Source organism: Podarcis filfolensis (genome assembly GCF_964270895.1).
Source record: "Podarcis filfolensis genome assembly, chromosome: 7".
NCBI lineage: Eukaryota > Metazoa > Chordata > Lepidosauria > Squamata > Lacertidae > Podarcis > Podarcis filfolensis.
The window spans coordinates 68,865,664-68,888,782 of NC_139603.1; the positions used below are offsets into that span (position 1 = coordinate 68,865,664).

General features: G+C 44.5%; 1 protein-coding gene across 2 annotated transcripts in view; it reads left to right on the forward strand.

Moving 5' to 3' along the window:
* GRHL2 (grainyhead like transcription factor 2) overlaps window positions 1–22,765 on the forward strand; it is a 73,969-nt gene extending 51,204 nt beyond the window's left edge. For both annotated transcript variants that reach the window (XM_083622725.1, XM_083622726.1), the window contains exons 10-16: window positions 4,845–4,932; window positions 5,134–5,270; window positions 8,099–8,130; window positions 8,867–8,958; window positions 11,070–11,155; window positions 16,437–16,501; window positions 17,864–22,765. In XM_083622725.1, coding sequence (XP_083478851.1) covers window positions 4,845–4,932; window positions 5,134–5,270; window positions 8,099–8,130; window positions 8,867–8,958; window positions 11,070–11,155; window positions 16,437–16,501; window positions 17,864–17,978 — 615 coding nt within the window. In that variant the 3' untranslated portion in view covers window positions 17,979–22,765. The remainder of the gene's footprint in view (window positions 1–4,844; window positions 4,933–5,133; window positions 5,271–8,098; window positions 8,131–8,866; window positions 8,959–11,069; window positions 11,156–16,436; window positions 16,502–17,863) is intronic.
* Window positions 22,766–23,119: the final 354 nt, after the last annotated feature.

Here is a 23,119-nt window from a genome sequence, read left to right on the forward strand (position 1 = left end):
GGGCTTATTTAACACTGGATGCCTTAGTGTTGGGGACTTAGAACTGCCCAGCTCTGCCTCAAAGCAAAGAGTGGGATTAAATGGCTTGGGGGGGGGGTCCCTGCTCCGAAGGCTGGCGGTGGGGCGGAGAGACCTCCTCCCGCCGCCAGCCTTCGGAAGGCTGCTCCGAAGGGCTTTTCTCCCCACCGCAAGCCTTCAGGACAGGTATGGGAACAGAGGGGAAGGCGCGCAGCGCTTCTCCTCTGTTCCCGGGGCTTGCGGTGGGAGGAGGGTTTTTCCTCCCCACCGCCAACATTCAGAACAACATTCTGAATGTTGGCGGTGGGAAGGAAAACCCTCCTCCCACCGCAAGTCTTCAGGACAGCCATCCGAAGGCTGGTGCGGGGAGAAGGTCTCTCCGCCCCACCGCCAGCCTTCGGAGGAGCCTTCCGAAGGCTGGTGGCGGGAGGAGGTCTCTCCGCCCCACTGCCAGCCTTCGGAGCAGCCTTCTGAAGGCTGGCAGCGGGAGGAGGTCTCTCCGCCCCACCGCCAGCCTTCGGAGGAGCCTTCCGAAGGCTGGCGGCGGGAGGAGGTCTCTACGCCCCACCGCCAGCCTTCGGAAGAGGTCCGAGGACAGTGGGGAAGACGCGCTGCGCTTCCCCGCTGTCCTGGAGATTTCCCTATGGGCTTTCGTCTTGCGAAGGAAGCCCATAGGGAAATTCGTCTTGCGAAGTGCATCGAAAAACGGAAAACCCTTTCGTCTAGCGGGTTTTTCGTCTTGCGAGGCGTTCGTCTTGCGGGGCACCACTGTATGGGCAAATGCACTTTTATACATTTGCTTCATTTTGGCAGGTTTTTATGGGGGAGAGACCCTGTAGCTCAGTAACAGGGCATCAGCTTTGCATGTGAAAGGTTGCAAGTTCCCCAGCATCTCTGGTTAGAGCTGGGAAGAGACCCCAGTCTGGAATTTTGAGACTTGCTGACAGTCAGCATATTGAGCTAGATGGATCAGTGGTCTGGCTCAATAGCATCTTATTTTTAAGCTGAAGCCAAGACCATCAGAACAACTGGGTGCTATTCCTTTTGTTTCACTGAATTTCCAATATGCCCTGGACTGAACAGCTGTACTACAGGTTTCTACGTCAGAAAACTGGAGGGAGCAGGAGAGAGAATCACATGTGAAGCTGATCTCATTTTACTCCTTGTAAATTCTCCATCCCATCAAGTGTCTGGCTCCCTGGACGTTAATTGCAATCAGGAACTTCAGAGTCTTGACATCCACACAGTGGCAAATGAGTCAGATTCAGAAAATATATTTTTTTATATAAAAAAAACCGTGCTTAAAGTAGATTGCACCCTGGAATCATTTGGCGAGAATGAAGTGATTGGGTGAATAGTTTCTAAAATCACTCTTCATCATCCAGCAAGGCTTGAAGTTGCAGCTTTGAAGGGGTTTGATATCGTTCCAATGCTTCCTAGCGTTGTGTGACATGGGTGGCGCTGGGGTCTAAACCACTGAGCCTCTTGGGCTTGCCGATCAGAAGGTCAGCGGTTCGAATCCCCACAACGGAGTGAGCTCCTGTTGCTCTGTCCCAGCTTCTGCCAACCTAGCAGTTCGAAAGCACGTCAGTGCAAGTAGATAAATAGGTACTGCTGCGGTGAGAAGGTAAACAGCGTTTCTGTGCACTCTGGTTTCCGTCACGGCTTTCCCTTGCACCAGAAACGGTTTAGTCATGCTGGCCACATGACCCAGAAAGCTGTATGCGGACAAACGCCTGCTTCCTCGGCCTGAAAGCGAGATGAGTGCCACAGCCCTATAGTCGCCTTTGCTTGGACTTAAACGTCCAGGGTTTACCTAGCACACACCTGAAACCTTCCTCCCATCTCCTGCCACAGTCTAGACCTATGGAGATTTCTGCCTAAGTTAATCCTTAATTATATTTCAGACTAGAGGTGACAGGTAGGAACATGGAGAGACCAGCCTGGGCTGTGTTGGCCCTCTGTTGACTGTAAACTGCTTTCTCAGGAAACATATTTTTCCCAGTTGTTATTTGCCCCCTAAGGTGCTGTTTACTGCACACAGATCATTGAGGTCATATTGTAGCCTTACAGTAGGAAACTGGTATGAGGCCTCGATCCAACTAAGAATATATTATAGACTGGGGACCTCGGAATGCTTTTCTTCAAAATAAAAGCGGCCAGGTTCAGCACGCTCCCCTCCCCCCCTTAAAAAGACATGCTGTTTGGCCATTCATCTTCAACAGGGTTGGCTGAACCCAAAGTCATACTAGGAGGAAGGAGATATTAATTGCTTTGGGTTAAATAATAGACTTTAGGTTAAGTGTTGAATTAAGTAATGAGTAGGTTATATGTAAGGGATGCGGGTGACACTGTCGTTTAAACCACTGAGCTTCTTGGGCTTCCCGATCAGAAGGTCGGCGGTTCGAATCCCTGCGCCGGGATGAGCTCCCGTTGCTCTGTCCCAGCTCCTGCCAACCTAGCAGTTCGAAAGCACACCAAAAAGTGCAAGTAGATAATTAGGTACCACTCCGCGGGAAGGTAAACGGCGTTTCTGTGCGCTGCTCTGGTTTCGGTGTTCTGTTGCGCCAGAAGTTGCTTAGTCATGCTGGCCACATGACCCAGAAAAACTGTCTGCAGACAAACACCAGCTCCCTCGGCCTCAACTAGAGCCAGGGCCTTCTCGGCTGCGGCTCCAATCTGGTGGAACGCTCTGTCACAAGAGACTAGGGCCCTGCGGGACCTGACATCTTTCCGCAGGGCCTGCAAGACAGAGTTGTTCCACCAGGCCTTTGGTCAGGGCGCAGCCTGACTCCCTCCTCTGGCAACCTGCACAGAGTTTTGCTTAATGGTTGCCATCAACTTGATTTTAATTAATTTTTATAATGAAATATTTTTAGAATATTGGTTTATTTGATTGTTTGATTATTTGATTGTTGTTAGCCGCCCTGAGCCCGGCTTCGGCTGGGGAGGGCGGGATATAAATAAAATTTATTATTATTATTATTATTAAAGCGAGATGACCGCCGCAACCCCAAAGTCATCTGCGACTGAACTTAAGTGTCAGGTTCCTTTACCTTTACCTTTTAAAGTTATAGCTATTTTTGTCTAATTTACATTTATTCAGTTTTGCTGTTTTCTGTTTTGTTGATGTTTGGCTTTGCCCCTTTCCTTCCTTCTTCCTTCCTTTTATCCTGTCCTATCAGCTCATATTATTCTTTTTCCTGGATTTTCCCTGTTTCTACACCTGTCTGCCAATGGTCTTCAATTCAGCTGATGTCAGGTCTTCAGAAACCCCTTTCAATGTGCTGTCTCTTTGAACTGGCATCAATGAGCAGCTGATTGGTAGTGCCTGCAAATCCCCTTTTAGCCACGCCACGCCACGCCACCCCACCCCACCCCACCCCACTTCCCACAGGTGTAGGTAGGGCAGTTAGTTGTGATAAGGCCAAAATTGTATCTGGGCCAAATGTGGAGGCCTGGTAGGCCTGGTTAGACCTGTGGGCCAAAGGTTCCCCACCCATGTCTTAGAAGTATTAGCCCCAACAAGTAACTTTCTGAGTATTTTGATGTATGAAACAGGTCAGATTTCTGTTTCTTCACTGAATTATAGTTTAATTGCCAGCTAAATGCTCAGCTCCTTATCGTACACATAGCAGCATGGAATTCCTTCATTATGTATTTACATTATTGTAGAGCAGCGGCTGCAGAATGGCTCAGCAGGTCAACAGAGAGAGTGTTTAAATCCCACGGGACACATCTGCATTTTTTAATGTTTGTTTGTGAGCTTGGATGTACTTGTTTGCAGGCTCCCTTAATTGTCCTCATTATAGCTCTGATTATTTTTGTTGCTGGTATTAATACATTCGTCCTGTGCCTCTTGGGGGAAGGGGATTAAGGGCTGGATGCAGACAACCCCAGCGGGTGCCTCAGGACAGCGGGCATAATCTGATAGTGCGCCAGCATTGTCCCTCTGCAAAGTTATGCGCCCCGTTTCATTTATTTCCCTTATATACTTACTTCACTGTGTGTCGGCTGCAAAATAAGGTGGCAATGAACCTTGAGGCTTGCGAGTTGGTGTTTAGTTCTGCCATGCTCTGGATGGTGTTCTAAATAGAAAATTGATCCACTTGATTGGGGAAATTGGAAAGGCCTGAAGGAGATGTAGCCAAAAGCATTGCTAAGCTGGACTGAATTAAGCGTTTTTAAGCTCTTTCCTCATGGGGAAAAAAAAGGATGTGGAAGGAAGGAGCAACGAAACAAGGTTCAGAGCAGCAGCAGAGGAGGGATGTCAATTTATTCTTATCCCACATTATACTATCAGTTTCCTTACCACGGAATGTGAATTTTTTAAGAAGTAGGAGCTTTAATGGGCTTTAATTACAGAAACCCTAATTTAATCCCTCCCACATTGGGTGAGGGTAATCCAGGACTCTGGAATTCTCCTACCCTTGATAGATGTGAATAGCCTCCATGTTCTGGATTGTTAAACCCTTTTTCAAAACCCAACTTTTTCGAATTGCCTTTTGCTAATGACCTTTTCTACAGAGCTGCGTTATATAATCCACCTCCATTTAGTTGTCCTCTTAGTCATAAGTGTTTTAACTGGCTGTTTTCAGATGTGCTAATGCTGTGGCCTTTGTTCATTTTGATTATTTTAGATCGCGCCGCGTATGGTGCCTTTCTGATATTGTGAGCTGCCTTGGGTGGGCTAGACCCCCCAAAGCGGCACAGGAATAATGGGAAGAATGAATTGGGCCGGCTATAACAGCAGTGAGCCAGTTATCCTTGTTGGAGGGAGGCGCTGAGCACAGTAGACTCATCAATATCTGTGTTTCTCATGACAGGGAGCCGAGAGGAAAATCCGGGATGAAGAAAGGAAGCAAAATAGGAAGAAAGCAAAAGGCCAGCTGTCGCAACCTCCGTGTAGTAATGGTGAGGGAGATATGCCCTTCAGCCTTGGCTAGACTGGTTCCCTCCAGGTGTTTGGGGCTACAGCTTCCATGGCTACGCAGCCAGGGGCTGCTGGGAGTTGTAGGCCAAAGCATCAGGACTGTAGTCTGGTTTGCATTGCGCTCAGTTGTACTTCCCAGGTTGCCCCACTCATGAACTTTTCCGCCCATCTCTCATGAACAGCTGAAGGGAAACTGAGCACCGTCCCACTCCAGAAGAAGAGCGACATCACCTACTTCAAAACCATGGCTGACCTGGACTCGCAGCCGGTTCTCTTCATACCAGACGTTCATTTTGGGAACCTGCAAAGAACTGGGCAGGTAAGGAATGAGGGAAGGAGCAACTGCCCGATTCTTTACAGAACTGCATAAAATCCTAGCGGGCTTTTTGGTCCATGCTCCCGGAGGAGGATATATTTTCACATCTGCAACACTGAGATGCTGTGGAGCAGGGACGGGGATCCTGTGGTCCTCCAGACATTGTTAGACTGCAGCTCCCATCATGTCTGAATATTGACTGGTGGGACCTACAATCCAACAACATCTGGAGGCTATAGGTTCTCCACCTTTGCTATCGGAAGTTCTGAACCCAATGGGCATGATCCAGCCAACGTAGCCCCCTTTTTGTATTTTGTTGATTTCCAGTTTGAGAGTTAGGAAGCCACCTGAAAGTAGGCCTCCATTGTCCACTATTATTTACTCTGACTGGCAGGGCCTTTCCTTGGGTACCATCGCCTGCTGCCTAATCCTACTAAGGATGCCGAAGATTGAACCAGAGACCTTCTTTGTACAGATCAGGGGTCAGCAAAATTTTTCAGCAGGGGGCCGGTCCACTGTCCCTCAGACTTTGTGGGGGGCTGGACTATATTTTGAAGAAGAAAAACGAACAAATTCCTATGCCCCACAATTCCTATGTCCCACAAATAACCCAGAGATGCGTTTTAAATAAAAGGACACATTCTACTCATGTAAAAACATGCTGATTCCCGGACCATACGTGAGCCAGATTTAGAAGGGGATTGGGCCGGATCCGGCCCCTGGGCCTTAGTTTGCCTACCCATGGTACAGACCATCTGCTCTGTCATTGCTCAGCACAGTTGAAATGAATGGTTCTTAATAGCCTGTTAACAGTGAATAAGGTCTATTTATTTTGATTTGTACAAGAAATTTTTAAAAATCATAAATTTTTAAGCATCTAAGTTTACACAATCAAAAGCCACTTAATGTGCTCCCTTCTTCTTTGTGCAAACCAGGGGTGGGAAACCTGACTGGTTGGATTGTAATCTCTCCCACCCCCTATGGACCAAGTATAACAAATGGGCAGAGCCAATGTATCTAGGAAGAGAGAATAATTAAAATAATGCTGAATACATAAACTGTATTCAAAGAACTCAGTGTGATGTCTATCCTAGGGAAAACAGAATTTGCTTCCATAGTTTTTTCCCCTCTGTTTAATCGCACTCTGTTAATATCTCTCAGAGTCTAAATAATATTAAGGCAGACAACATGATGAACAGAGCTATCAGATCTGCCTAGAATGCTGAGCATAACAAAGCTTAAATTGACAGGGGTGGGAGTTTACCATTAATTTCTTTTAATCAGCCATCATTTAGAAGGTATTAGCACCCTAGACACTGTGCTAATAGCTGTCAGCTAAAAATATTTTTTCCTGCAAAGAAAGAGACTAAATGCAATAGAAGATGTCAGCACAGTTTCAGCCAAAATCATGCTTTAACCTAAGAAAGATTGCATATAGCTTTCCGATGAAACGATTTATGACTGCATGATACACCATACATATATCTCTGTGCAGTGGGAAAATATATTTGCATTGCAACCTTTTCAGCCAGAATTATGTTTTAACCTAATAAACACAGTATATAACTTTATGATGTAAAGATTTATAACTGCATGATAAAATACCATGTATAAGCTTCTATCTGACTTTCTTGGGGTGTATGGCATACCTTAATGGAAGAACTTAGGGACAGGGGAGAAATCCTTTGCATTTTAATATGGGCCTACCATATTGGCACTTCCCAGAACAGTACATGTACCAAAGCCCAGTTATCTGTTGAACTTGCCACTTTCCTGAATTTTGCAGGGCAGCTCTGTGGCCAAAAACATTATGTATTAGGGGAAAGTGTATATAAAGATGTGTATACAGTGGTACCTTGGGTTACAGATGCTTCAGGTTACAGACATTTCAGGTTACAGACTCCGCTAACCCAGAAATAGTACCTCGGGTTAAGAACTTTGCTTCAGGATGAGAACAGAAATCGTGCGGCGGCAGTGCGAGGCCCCACTAGCTAAAGTGGTACCTCAGGTTAAGAACAGTTTCAGGTTAAAAACAGACCTCCAAAACGAATTAAGTTCTTAACCCGAGGTACCACTGTATAGGTGCAAACAATGTACAAAAAAGCAGGGTGCTAGAGCAAACAGTTTGCCAGAATGTAAGTTAGGCACGATTGTATACCAAAAATGTGTGTGAATTTTCACGATTTATTTATTTTTTTAATCACAGATGGAGAAATAGGATGAACTGAAGTCTGGAAAAATAACTGGGAGTAACAGAAATGGGCACATTTAATCTCTGGCATCTTGAAACAGTTCTTGTCTCAAGTTCCAGAGGACCACTGCTAGTCAACGTAGACCAGGAGTGGAGAACCAGAAGCCCAAATGCAGCCCTCTGGGGCTCTCCATTTGATCCCAGGCTACAAATTCTTCCCTAGGCCCACACATAGTTTGAATGCTTAGGCCTGGTTGGAATGTGACCTTGGACTGTAATAGTGACTCTTGCTGGTGTGGAGGGAAGATGGAGAAATATGCATGATCTATAGCTGGAATGTAATTTTTGCACAAATGTGAGAATCACATCCATTTGCTCCATCCACTTACGCATCGGCCCTGCCACACCACTGGTACAAGGCTTCTGGGAAGTTGCCCATGAGGGAATGTGGACTTTGGGCAAAAAACCAGTTTCTTATCCTTGACGCAGGCAATACCAAACTGGATGGAGCAATAGTCTAACTCTGTACTAACCATCTGATTGGCATGTATGCAACCGCTCTGTCTCTCCATTAGCGCTTCTGTGTCGCAACACCTGGTGAAATTACAATAATGAATCTGTTCTTTGTCTGCTCTTACAGGCTTACTATAACACAGATGATGAGCGAGAAGGGTAAGTCATTTTTTTTGTCTTGTAAATTTTGCAGGCAGGATTTCAACCCCCTTGACAAAATAATAGTAGTAATAATCAAGTACTGAAGTTCCGATGCAGTTTAAATTCCAGTGTTTTAATGTTTGTCATGGCAGAGGCAGATTTCTTTACTTTGTTCCTGTTCCTGTTGTCTTGTGCTAGAATCAAACTGTTGTCCTTTAATCATACACATAGTTGTGTGTCTTCATATAACAATAGTCTTGGTATTTATTTCAAGGCTGTGTGTGCTTGACAAAAAAGCATATTTTTTTTTTTGCAAAATGTAACCCAAATTCTGTAGTTCAGAAAGCTGAACTTTGTGAACTGTTTACACAATATGAAAATTAAGACATATTGTATATATTATTTTATTTTTTGTGATCCATAATTGCTAGAAACAAGTTGTGTGTGCTTAGATTCTTAGGGTACTGGTTTCTGTTTGTAGAATACATGCAGCTTCTTGTATTTAGTACATGACAGAAATGCACAAGACTGTTAGCTGTAGTAGTAAATCAATATAATGCACAGTCATGAAATTAAACTGTAACCTTGCTTTTTAGATTAGGCCTGTCAAAAGTACTAAGACAAAAGTCTTGGCCAGCGCAACCACAATGTAGCACAGCCTCCCAGCTACAATTAGGAGAACAAGTTATGGGTAACACTTCCACCCCCAGTACTATAAATCTGGTACATCTTTCTTATTTTTCTCCCCCTACAGTAGCATCTTGGCTAAAAGGATATTCCGGCCAGTAGAAGAAGACTTCAGCTCACCACCGCTGAAGCAAATAAAAGAAGAAGGAACAAAAAGAGGTACCAGTTTATTCTCAGTTTTCCCTAAGTCAGAATTCATGTGAAAGTCATTGGGCAGGGGGAAGGAAAAAATCAGAATGGAAATATGGTTCTGAATTATGCCGAAGTCTCAGCAGCATCTACTCTGCCTTGGTCATGTGCACACAATGGAAGATGGCAGGATCCCCAAAGGCATGCTGTATGAGGCGCTGGCTTCAGGCACCAGGCCTGTTGGCGGACCAACTCCGAGTTACAAAGATGTCTGCAAATGTGATATGAAGGCTGACAACATGAACCCCCCTGTGTAGGAATCCCTTGCAGACAGCCACAGTGCCTGGAGATATACAGCCAGGTTGTGCATCCACAGTGCTGACCAGAGGAGAAATGACCGCTGGGAGGAACGCAGAAATGCCCTGGTGCATCTGCAGCATCACAACAACCAGATGCCTTCATCTGCCCCAGCTGCAACAAAACATGTCTCTCCCATATCAGGGTCTACAGCCATAGCAGGCATGACTTCACCCGCAAAAGCACACTCCTTCATTGTCTCCCGAGACAGACGGGCACCAGCATGATCAACAACAAAGGCCAGAATAAAGAGGCACATACGGCAAAAACTGCACAATGAAGGTGACAGGTGCAAATCTGTGGAGAGGCAGCTTAGGGGCTGCCACAGAAAATGCCATCTTCTGCGCTGCCATACCCTGGAGTTCTGAGGGTGATGGAGCTACCAAGCAGGCTCCCCTCTGACAATCTTATCACCGGAGACATTTGACCCCCTTCTGAAGTCCAGCATCATATAAGGCGGTTGACTGGTCATGCATTTTACCTCTGGACCAGCTACACCAGCATGCACATGCTTGCATCTAAAACTACATGTTGCATATGTGCTATTTGCTGGCGCTGCTCTTTGAGCATCACAAAAGAAGTAGTGAAGGGGGTGTCCACCTCTACGTGAAAGACATGTGTCTTCCATCACATGAGAGGAGGGTGAGGGGTCTAGAAATGAAGTCCTACAAGGAACAGTTGAAAGAGCTAGATAAGATTATGGAGAGACGTGATAGCTGCCTTTGAGTATCTGTAAAGGACCCCTGACCATTAGGTCAAGTCATGGCCAACTCTGGGGTTGCGGCACTCATCTCGCTTTATTGGCCGAGGGAGCCGGCGTACAGCTTCCGGGTCATGTGGCCAGCATGACCAAGCCATTTCTGGTGAACCAGAGCAGTGCACGGAAATGCCGTTTACCTTCCCGCCGGAGCGGTACCTATTTATCTACTTGCACTTTGATGTGCTTTCGAACTGCTAGGTTGGCAGGAGCTGGGACTGAGCAACGGGAGCTCACCCCGTCGCGGGGATTCGAACTCCCGACCTTTTGATCGGCAAGCCCTAGGCTCTGTGGTTTAGACCACAGCTCCACCCGCGTCCTTTGGGTATCTGAGGGGCTGTTAAATAAAAGGCTGAGCAGACTTCTTCTGTGTTTCCTAGAGGACAGGCAGGATTAGAATTAATGTGTGGAAATAGCAAGGGCTAAACGTTACAGAAACCTCCTAATGGTTTGCACTGTTCAACTGTGGAACGGACTGGAGGAAGGTGGCATGTCCTTCAAAGGAAGAGCTAAACAGACAGCTGTCAGGGATGCTGCGCTTGCAAGATTCCTCCATTAAGCGAGAGACTGAAAAGACCTCCTTCCAACTGCAAAATTCTGATTCTGTCAACAGCTGAACCCACCGTTTGAATTCCAGGAAATTCCGACTTTTGATGAGAATAGCTGTTTTGCTTGTGGGGTTGCTTAGCGTGACAGGGAAATTAGTTCCACTTACTGTTCAGTATATTCCGCATAATCTCTGCCTATCACCCAACTGAAATGGAAAATGGGTGTGACTGTTTACAACTGCTTCCTGTGGGGGGTGGCGCGGTTTGTGGAAAGAACACATCATTTTCCTCTGGATATTTTGAAATCGGCACATGCTCCTCCTGCTCTGTGACATGGGATAGTTTTATTTTTAACACGAGTCTCTGGCCTTTTTCACTTGTCATTTGTTGGAGAGGAATAGTTTTCTGTCCAAGAGGGAGTAGTTTGCTTGTGGGAATGTTCTGTGTCTCTTCCAAAAATTTGCTTCTCATCCTTTCAGTGCTGCTTTATGTGAGGAAAGAGGCTGACGAAGTGTTTGATGCTTTGATGTTAAAATCGCCCACTGTAAAGGGACTAATGGAAGCGGTAAGTATCTGTCATCTCAATTTCATTTATCGTGGGCAGTTGAAGAAAGCAACAACAGCACGCAGTCTGCTTTAACTTCCTCGTAGAAAGGAAAACAATTTTGCATTTTATATTTGTGCAAAACTGTGCTGAGGTTGTTGACAAGCAAACTGACATCGTTATGAGAAAAGGGTATTTGTGTGTGAAGAGGGAGAGCTTGGGTGTTAACAAGGACTCCTTGGGATGGGGAACTTGTGGCCTGCTGGATATTTCTGGATTATTATTATTATTATTATTATTAAAATTTGTATGCCACCCTATACTCAAAGGTCTCAGGGCGGTTCGCAACATAAAAGCACAATATAAATGCACACAATACATAATAAAAATAAGAACAACCCAACAATTCTGCCTTCCTAACACATTTTTAAAAGGCAACACATTTAAAAGGACTACATCCCTGAACACTGGCCACACTGGGGCTGATGGGAGTTGGAGTCCAGCAGCACCTGGAGGGTCTCAGTTTCCCCATTCTTGATGTACAGGGTCACATCGCAGCTCTTTGCAAAATCCTCATCGCAAAGGTTTAGGCTTCCCAGAGTCAAGGAAAGAAGGAAGGCACTTTGGGAGGTGGCGTCTGTTCTGAATGCCAGTTGCCAGGGCTCACAAGTGGGGAGAGCGCTGTTGCCCTCAGGTCCTGCTTTCAGGCTCCTCATAGGTTTGGCCACGGTAAGAACAGGATGCGGCACAGTCTTTCTGATCTGGCAGGCTCTTCCTGTGTTCTCCTGCAAAACCTTCTTTTCTTTTAAGGGCCCAGCACTGAAAGGACAAAAGTCAAATGTGGGTGGCTACCACTTTCTTTCCTCCAAATGCCCCTAGCCTCCAATGTAAAATAATAATAATAATAATAATAATAATAATAATAATAATAATAATAATAATTTTATTTATACCCCGCCCTCCCCAGCAAAGACCGGGCTCAGGGCGACTAATACCAGGTATAAAAACAATTGATTAAAATACAACTTAAAAACTAGATTAAAATACAACATTAAAATGCAGCCATATTTCAGTAGAAACTCAAATCAAAAACTTTTTGGGGATGAAAATGTCAAATCTTCACCAAGGCCAACTATCCAGACTGGTCCTACGTGGGCCAGAAAAAAGCCAGGAAAGTCCCCAATTAGGAGTTCCATCACAGAAGGAGAAAGGAAAAAGGAAAGAGGGGAAGGGGATCAAGATGATTCCAAGCCAAAGGCCAGGCAGAACAACTCTGTCTTACAGGCCCCACGGAAAGAAATCTGATCCTGCAGGGCCCTGGTCTCATGAGGCAGAGCGTTCCACCAGGCCGGAGCCAGTGTTGAAAAGGCCCTGGCTCTGGTTGAGGCTAATCTGACTTCCTTAGGGCCAGGGACCTCTAGGGTGTTACTATTTATGGACCTTAAGGTCCTCCGCGGGGCATACCGGGGGAGGCTGTCTCGTAGGGTCCTAGGCCGTGAAGGGAGAGTTGCCACGTCAGGAGTGGGGGTCCAGGGGGGCATTTCCAGCCTGGCAGCCATTCATTTACATGGGCTAGTAAAGAGCTGCACTTGGGACTCCATTGTGCAGTGCAGGTCATGGGAATGTTTGTCCTGCCAGTTGAGCAGGGCCCAGGCTGCGTTGCATTGCAGTTGCTTTGGTTTTCAGCAAAGGTAAATGATCTTGTTTTGGAAAAAAGGAGGTCTGTAGAAGAGGATTTGAAAAGAATACTGTATCCAGAATTCATCGCGAATTTGGACTCTGTGTCCTGTGGTATACATTAGCACCCTAGGGCATGCAAGTCCTTCTTTTGAAAAAGCTTGTAGTGTAGGGTAGTGGCCAAGAGATTGCACCCATGCCACCTTAGCCCATAGACACACCTAGAATATTGTACTGGAGCTAAAACAGCATAGAGAGATTGAGCTGTAAAGTACGAGGTCCTGGTTTAAATCTCACCTGTGCTGTGAACTCATGAGGTGGCCCTGGCAAGCCTCTTATCTCTCGGCCTCGGGGAAAACACCGCAGACCCACCTTATCGTGCTGTTTCGTTATTGTAAAACACCAGAGCACCTAAGCTGTCGCCTCCCTGCCCACGCAGGCCCACTGAGGCACCAACCAGGGCTTGTCATCCAATGAGATGGAGCCAACAGAGAGATTAAATCACAAGGAGGCGAATGTAGATCTACCAAGAGAAGCTCCAGGGACTCTCGAACAAAAGCACTCCGAAGTTTCCAAAGGCCAAAAGTACCACGTGGATGTTGTCCCCATGATGCATTGCGCCTTTGCAAGATTCCGTGGATGTGGTTGCTTGCAATGCATTTGTAGAAAATGGGTGCAGTTTGTGAGCATGCTAGTGTGTGTGTGTGTGTTCCTAGCACCTTAAATTCTGGCATCGATGTTTCTTTTCATCTCCATAGCTATTCACAAGGCAGCATATGCTAGAGAAGATAGCAGACTAGTTCTAAGAGCAAGGCAGCCCAATCTTCAGTTTCTTTGTACTGGCAAATCTCCCCTGGCGTCAGAGATAATGTGGTTCCCGTTCTTCAGCTGAACTGTTTATTCTATCATGTATATTTGTTGGTTCCCTTCTCCCTGTAAAAATATGTGCCCAATCAATACCCATGGTTTCCTGTTCACATCTAAAATCTTAAAAGACGTTCACACTGGAATAAGGAGGAGATCCATAGAAAAACAGGCCCCATCACCATGCCTGTTGCTGGTTCACTCAGACTGTCCTGTTCCTTACCAGGTCAGCTACGGGAAGGGAGCACCAAGATTTTAAAGTTATGCTCTCCTGTTTCCTCCTCCACCTCAAATATCTTTCCTTATGATAGTTTCAAATTTCAAAGCGTATGGTTTTGTGGGAAGTGTTGCCCTTTATGAATGTTGCGAGCTGTCGTGGGGACTCTAGTCAAAAAGTGGGGTGCATCTCCAAATTTGTAGATATGAGGAGAGTGCTATAAGAAGACCCTGCACCCTTGGCCAACAATATGCTGACTGTGGGGTGGAGAGAGATCTCCACAGGCAATAGTGTAGCCAGCCCTGCCCCTTCAAGGACCCCTGCTATAGGGTCAGGACAAACCAGCTTAGAAGATTTCTGCACACCTTGTTTGCACGTCACTGTTTTACATGTGCAAGCAGCCTTCTCCAGAAGGGCAGTGAGTGCATGGATTCTTCCTGCTAGATCAGGATACCTGTATATGTGCTTGCCTGCCACAAAGGGACATGGTGGAGTTTAGAAAATCTCTCACAGGAGAGGTTTTGAATATGAACCCTTATGGAAAGAGCCAAGGTTTCTCACTTACACGCCCATGCTGTGCTACTGCAAACATTTGCTCTAGAGCCACCCTGACTTCCCTCACTCTTCATTGCATATTAACCCAGGCATGATTTTGCCCTTGGCAAGATATGAAAAAGACCTTGAAAATGTAATGCGTGCAAAATATGTTTCAGTTCACATAGAAGCACACACGCTTGTGTCTGGCAGTGCCGTGTGCCTCATTTTAGCAACGTTGTTTTCAAAAGCTTTCATCCCAGCAAGAGCATAACATATTAAAAGGAAGTTCCATTGTTTACAAGTTGCACATTTTCCCCTTGTTTATTTTCTCATATTTGGAATTTGCTCCATTCTTCTCCCATTTGCTATTATTTCCCAGAGGAGCAGGCAGTTTATCTTTGCAATTAGGCTTCTTCTGGTGACAAGAAAGTACTATGGCGCCTTAGAGAGCAACTGTTTAACATGAGCTCTCAGCGACAATATCCTGCTTCGTCAAACATCTTAGAAGGATCAAGAGCATGGCTGCTGTACATAACACATTGTTTTTGAGGAATAAAGCATTTTTGACAAGTAAGGATCAGCAGACGCAACTTTCGTTGGGACAGAACTTCCTCTAACCCTGAGCCATGACCTGAAAAAGTGTGATCAGATTTGTTTATGTATTCCGATTCTCAGCTGCCCCACTCCAAATTTCTTTCTTTAAAAGATTTCTTTTGAAAGCCCTGACTGTGAAGTAAAAGAGACCGGTCCAAGCAAACTGAAATGTTCTAGAGGTGTATAAAAAGATGTTGGTACATACTCAAGCAAGTATCGGAAGGATCAAGAGATTTCTACACCACTTAGACTGTAGTCCTACACATACTTATCTGACATACTTCTGAGCACACATATATAAGATTGCATCGCTAGAAGGTAACTGTCAAAAATAAATAAATAAATAAATAAATAAATAAATAACTTATACCCCACTCACCTGACTGGGCCTCCCCAGCCAGTCTGGGCGGCTTCCAACAGGATATTAAAAACACAATAAAACATCAAACATTAAAAACTTCCCTAAACAGGGAAGAGCCACCCAGTGACTTAAACTGGGTATTTTTAGTATTGCTTTTAACATATTGCCTTGTTGCAATTGGTAACTGGAAATTGCCATCAGGTGACCAGGTGGAGTCCTTATTTTCAACTAATTTCCCAGCAGCGCTACTTCTTCGAAAATATCAATAAAACCTATTTGATGTTCTCCATTCAGAGCTGATTGAAATACCAGTTATTCAGCCAGTCCTTTTCATACCCAAAGCCTCCTGCTTTGTTTAGTAAAGACTTCTGCGGTTTGGATTCTCCCCCCCCCCCATCAAGACCTTGTAAATTAAGATGACTTACTAGTCAGCTGGTTGCCAAGTGCCTTGTGAGTGTCCTTGGATGGGCCTAGATCTCTTTCTTTCCCCTGAGGCTGAGTCACAAGGAAAGGTGTGATGTGAACACTAATGAGATGTTTGCATCTGCAAAGAGAGAAGTGCTTTTGGAAATGACTTTTGTAAGAAGTTTAGTGGGGGTTGTGCAAGACTGTTTTTGGATGTGCTATGAGTAGCGATGGAAAGATCTGTCAATTTGGTTGTCTTGGCTTCTCAATTTTCCAATCTTAAATTCAATTCTCTGCATTTAGGCAAAGAACTACACGTGGTTGTTGTTGTTTTAATCGTCATGAACATTCTTCAGCATTGTACTGTGAATTTTTCCTGACACACTTCTGTCTGCAGTTTCAACTAATGTGCACTTCTCCTAATATAATGCATTTTTACACTGTAGGTGCAAAACTTTTTCAAAATGGCAGGAAGCTCTACATTTCTTCAGGTCATTAAGCCTGATTTTTAGAAGTGCTGAGAAGTTGGGTGCTGAGTGGGTGCTTTAAGGCACACACTCACTCTTCCACACTCCTTAATTGAAGCTGGTGGTACCAGTTTCTGCTTTTAATAATTGCTCTTTCTTCTTTTTAAATTTTAAATTCAGATTTCTGAGAAATACAGTCTTCCAGCTGAAAAGATTACAAAGCTGTACAAGAAGAGCAAAAAGGGGTAAGTAAGGGAAACAAAATCTCACCCCGGCTCCGAGTCACTTTTTTTTTATTTTTACAGTGTCTTGAGACCTCAGCTGCCCTAGATTCTAGGTGTCCTAGGTGAGCAACTCCCAGACCCCTCCCAGACTCCTCAAGTCATATGATGTGCCCTGGGCTCAGGTGGGACTAGCCTGCATTGTGGCTCCTTCTCCCCCTCCCCTGTGGGGGGAGGGCAGGGGGGAAGCATTGACCCTGGGACATTTCATACTGACTTAGGACTTCTCACACTACCCAAACAGTTTGGGTAGAGACAACAATTCTGCAGCAGCTCTCTCAACACTACTGCAACATGAGAAGAGGTCGTCTGTGATATGTACACTATAATTCAGTTGTGTTTCAAATTAAATAGAGGATAATTAGTATTTTAATTACCTCCGAGATTGAACGGCGGCAACAGGGGGGAAATGAAGCCTCTGTAATCTGGAGTTTCAGTATTCCCCAAACAAGGGAGATGAGTAGGAAGAAAAGATAATAGGACTACAATGCTATCACATCAATGAATTTGTCTATGCTGCGGCATTAATTGGCTGCCCAGCACCTAATACCCCTCCACCTTTGCTATCTTGTTTCCCTGACTGCACACCCAGGAAAGGTTTAATTAGCCAGTCAAAGTGCTGGTTTTGACCTATAAAGCCTTAAACAGCTCTGGACCACAATACCATAAGGACCGCCTCTCCCCATATGAACCAACCCAGAGCCTGCAGTCATCATTGAGGCCCTTCTTTGTGTGCCTCCTCTGTAACCTGCTTTTCAGCCAAAAAGGTTCCCTGCGGAGCGAGCAAATATCTGTAGTAGTAGTAGTAGTAGTAGTAATAATAATAATAATAATAAATAGTTGGTCCATATAGCCCAAGCAACTTTCGAGTTCAACATTTGGTTGAATGTGATGTTTCAGTGGGGTTACCTTGGTTTGGATTTATCTGGAGATTTTGCAATGAGGCTGGATAGTTCAGTTGGTAGAGCATGAGTCCCTTAATCCCAAGGTTGTGGGTTCAAGCCCCATGTTGGGTGAAAGATTCCTACATTGCAAGGGTTGGGGCTAGATGACTTTCATGGCCCCTTCCAACTGTGATTTTATGCCTAACTTTAGAATCCTATGCATATTTACTCAAAAAGAAGAACTACTTTGTTCACTGACACTTAAAAGTTCGCTGGAACCTCCAGGAGACAATGAGCTGTGCTATGGCTTGTGTCAAAGCATTCACACAAATGGCAAATACACAGAGAGACACATCCCTTACCCCATGCCAGATTCGCCATCTGAATCTATCCTGATATGTGAAACTAGGGGGATTTTACTGACACTCCTTTCCTATTCCAGGATTTTGGTAAATATGGATGATAACATCATTGAACATTATTCCAATGAAGACACGTTCATCCTCAACATGGAGAGCCTGGGGGAAGGCTACAAGGTCACGTTGACGGAAATCTAGCCTAGATCAGAATGCAGCCTAGTGAAGTCATAGCATTTCACCCTCATCTTAAGCAAGGGGACCATTCTTCTAAAGCCCTGATGACTCACGGATGCCAAGAAGAGAGGCTGTTACAAAACTCCACTGGAAGCAAGGAAACAAGCCCAGTTGTCATTGACCAGTCCGTTCAAGATGAACTAACATACCTCTACAAAGTTCCTTATTTATTGCTCCTCACGCTGCAATCTGTACATAGCAGACTGCGGACATCGCCTCTCGCCCACCGCAGAGGAGAAACGGTGACTTTTTAAAAAAGAGTTAATGTGGAAGAAAATGAAATTGTGGAATTGCATTAGTTCTCCTGGGACTTAATAATTAAAATTGAAACTTTCAGGAATAAATTGCTTGAAGATTTGATCTTCTAATCCATGGCAAGGAAAGTGGCCGATCATGTTCACTGGTACAAAACTACCAGCAAACAAATGTGTAGGTGTAGGTTAGCCATATCCTTCCCAGCACAGGGCAACTGAGGACTGTAAGTAAGGGACTTGGATGGTGTGTCATTTGTAAGTAAAGCACCATCCGTTTTTAACCTTTGTATATAATGTTTATAATATGTAATAATATATTTTTCCTACCTGTGTGGATGTGTTTACTGCCACTCCTGTTTCTAATCCTGGGATTAGAAGCTGTCAGGCAACTCTCACTGAGGAGAGAGATTCTGCCATTAGCTATTCAGTGACGTTTCCATACCTTTTCTTAAGTGGCTTCTCCAGCATCCGTATTAGAACATTAAAATTCTCCTTCCAGTGGTGCATCTGACATTTGCACCACCAGCTTGTGGGTCTCGTTCACCCTCCCATGCCCATTTCTGTGCAAGGATACCACATTGTCTTCCAGTTTCCGAATTATTTGTCTTCCGGTTTCTGAAATATTTATGCTTTCTTTGCACCCTTGGATTTCATCCTGTGGTCTTCTGCGTCCTTGTTGGATGAGACCCTCCATTTTCTGCATGCAGCGAGAACTGAGGCAGTGCCAATACCGCCAAAACTCTCCCCCCTCCATGCCTGCTTCCAATTCTGACTTTGGGCTTTCAGAAGATATATCTCCATTCAAGCTCACCTCTTCCTTGGGAACCTCTGGCAAGCTGGAGCCAAGCCTAAACTGAGCCAGAAGGTCTTTATTATTATTATTATTATTTATAGCAAGTCATAAAAACATGAAACCGTAGAGCTGGAGGTCATCGAGTCCGGCCTGTTGCTCATTGCAGGATCTGCATGCAGCTTGCAAGGTGCAACTACAACATCTGCAACAGATGGACATATTTGCTTCTATCCTCCAGCAAAGGAGAACCCACCACTTCCTGAGGCAGCCTGTTCTGCAGCTTGTCCTATTAGTAAGCCTCTTCGAATGTTCAGCTGAAATCCAGTTCCCTGCAATTCCCACCCGTTGCTCCTAATCCTGCCGTCCGGAGCAGCAACAGAGTTCAGCTCTACTCCCTCTTCTTCACCACAGCCCTTCAGGTATTTGAAGATAGCCATCGTGTCCCCCCTTAATAGGTGGGTGGATTTGGTTCAGCAAACACCGTTCGAGACCAACTGAGCAGGTGCTTGCTGGTTTACTTTTTCTTTTTAAAATGAAATAAATGAATAGCCAAGATCCCCATTCGCACAATGTTCAAATTTCAGGCACAGATCTGGGGATGCAGTCTGCATGCATGTGCACAGCGTGAATGGTGCCAAGAAAGGGAATCTGGACACCTCTGGTCATGATGGGGATGGGTGACATGTACCTGAAGAGGCATCTTTCTATCCCTCCCATCCTCAGAAGAGCTGATCTAGGGGACTCCATCCCTACAGTCCATCCCTACAGTCCCAGGAAGCCAGAGAGGCAGGGCAGTTTTGTTGCAATTGAAAAAGGATGCAGCCTACGCTCCCATGCCCTGGGGACTCACCTCAGCTTCCCTGCCCCTTGTTCAGCTCCCTTAATCTTTGCTGTCTCCTTTCCCTGCCCTTCTGACACTCTCCCAACCCACCTCATCCCTGGTTGCCATTCCCTTCTCCATTCAACTTCCCAGGAGTTGTGGCAGGAATGGAACAAATTTCTTGGATGAATGGATCCTCTGCTCATTTTGTTGGACGTCCTTGCGCCCCCTGATGGGTCCTGCTGTAAATGTAAAAATGTACATACGCTTCCCTTGACTTTGGTCTGAATGTACATATCAAGTCCTGACTCTATAGACTTTGTTTTCGTATGATCGTATTACTCAGCCTGTCTTAATCGGTATGTAGTAGACATTTTTTTCATTGCACTTCCATCCATGGGGCTGCTGGGAATGGCCAGAGATTGGGAGCAAAACGTGGCTTGCTTGCATAAGGTCAAAGAGTTGATTGCCACTATTTCCAGCAGTGCTTCTGGCTGAAACCCTGGAGACTTGCTGCCAGCCAGTGTTGGTCAGTCTTCTTCAACCAGGACTACAAGTCTCATCAACCCTAAACCAGCTAGGAATGATAGCACTTGCAATCCAACAACACCTGGAGGCCTGAGATTGAGGAACTGTAGATACTGAGCAGCCGGACTCTGTTTAAGGCTTTTTAAAGGCAACCCTGAGATTATGAAATAGGAATCTGAGATGAAACCCTGTAATTCGTTTAATAACTTTGGAAAGCAAATGTAGTTCAAGCACTCCTTTGATTGGGACAGTCAGAGCTTCAAAGAGTGAGGTTCCTTGATCAAGCAAAATGGTGCTATGGAGATGAATGTTTCTTAAAAGGTTTCTGGTATGTAAATTAACTTGACCTAAATTTCAGGAGTGTTTGCTTCTGCCGATACTCTTTTAGCAGCTTAGTCCTTTTCTATTTCTTCAAAGTTTCAAATGTTACAGGAAAAATGCCAAACGCTGCATTATGAGATGCATGCGTTTTTTTAAAAAAACTGTTTTGTTCAATGGTTTTAAGATCAATTTATTTTGGTCACAATCTTGCATTTCTGAGTTCCACCAATATTGATTCTTAAAGGGGGAAAGGAGCCAGAACAGTTGTCCTAAATCCGCACTGTATGCAAAATGCATGAGAGAATTTGTGTATACTTGCATAAGCATGTGTGTCCCTTGTAGTCATGTAAAGCTATGCTGACTGATATATCTGAAGTGAATAACATGCTGATTTAGCATTGCTTCAGAATCAATTGAGCTTACAGAGCCATTTTTACAGCAAACTGATAATTCACTGCCAAACTGCCTGGCAGAGTGAAAATCAAAAATTGCATTCTTCTTCTTCTTCTTTATGTTCATCATGGAGTGATAGGTAAAATTGCACCTGTTGAACATCTCTTGGTGGCTGGCAAAGGCACAGCTCCCAATGTTCTATGTAACCATGGCATTGCCATGCAACCCAGAAAGAAATGATAACTTACCCCTTCTGTTCTGTGGTTTAGCACTTAAGCATAATGATCATTCCAAAGCAATCTAAAAGTGGGCTTTCAGACTTCGTTTTGGGGAGCCAATGGGATCCCTTAGAAGCTTGGGTATCTTCAAGCAGTCCCCAAGGGCCAATTGGGTAGCTGTCCTTCCATTAATGACCTCAAACAATGGGTAGCCTTAGAGGAAGATCAGGTGTGCACGAGGGTTTGCTCTCAGATCACCGGCCTCAGAACCATTTACTGGTGTTGGGGGGTAAATCTTCATGAGTACCTTGGCATGCCAGACATTTCAGAAAGGTGAAAAGTTTGAAGAAGGCCACATAACAAAAATCACCCTTACTGCTGTCTTCTGAAATAAAGCTCTACACTGTGAAGACTCTGCCTATTTTTTAAAACTGGCTGGGCCCCCCTTTATCTATCCAGAGAAGGTGCAGAGAAATATTGTTGTATTTAATGAGTTTAGCCCTCTGTGCCTTTCTAGTCAATAAGGGCTAGAAACTTAAGTGTTTGTTTTTAGAGAGGAAAGAAAACTCCTAGTCCTATATAATCTGCATTTGTATAAGACTTTCAGAGTGATAACACTCTGACTATCACAGGCTGCAATTATATGTAGATGTTCTGCTTCTCCATCCACTGATACATAACTAATATTGACATGGCTATAACAATTACTAGGGTAATAAGGCCTGCTTCAGTCCTCTTCCTATACACACATTTTAAATAAATCACATAGAGTCTACCTAGCCTACCAATTTTTAAAAAATCATATTTTACTTTTGATGGGCATAAAAGAAGAGGGAGCTTTTACCATCTTTCATTGTTGCTAACAAATGTCTGTTCCTAAACATAAATGACTTAGATATGTACACAGAACCATGTGATTTATGAATTAAGCCATTTCCCCCAGCACTTGGTCCTGTTGGAAAGTTGCAAAATTAACATAGCTGCTTGAGTTTTTATTATTATTAGAGAGGAAACTGAAAAGCTGTTGTTATGGATTCAATCAGCATCATCATGCAGAACTGGAAATGAATCGACTTGTTTAAAGTTTTAAAAAGTGTGCAGCCATGTAAAATGTTTGTTTTTCTTGTAACCCTTCCCCTTCCCTGCCCCCCCTCAATGTTTCTCCCAGATTAGGGTGACATGATGCAAACAGGAGGATTTGTTTGTGCCAAAAAAATAATCTGTGCATAGTTCCCATAGCTGGAAAGCTAGAAAGCTCCATGTATAAACACTGTGTGCTATTTTATTCTAAGAAAACTAGTTTGTGTAACTTAATAGTTTTTTTTTTTTTTGTAAATGGGAGAGGGAAATCTATAAACATACAGGTTTATTTTATTTTTTGTACATTTTTAAGAGGGAAAGAAATAAATATTCGTAAGATATAACCACCTTTTCTTTTCTTTCTGGTGTTTGATAGATTATTCGGCTCCACACTGAAGTATTTTGAATATTGACTCGGATTTGCTTGAACGGGCTTGCACTTTTGTGATGGGGAACTCACTGAATTTGCCACATGGTCCTTTATTAAGTAAATGAAAGCTAATCCTCCGGTGCACAGTTGGAGGGTGTGTTGGGCCAGCCTTGGACATGTTTGGTCCTGAAACACAATAGTTAAGATCACCTGTTTGTTTGTGTGTGTGTGTGTGCACAGAATACACACCCACACACCCCTGAGTACAGGTGCTGGAGTGGAAGATTGGAGGCGAGAGAAAATGTCCATTCATGACTTTGTATCAAGC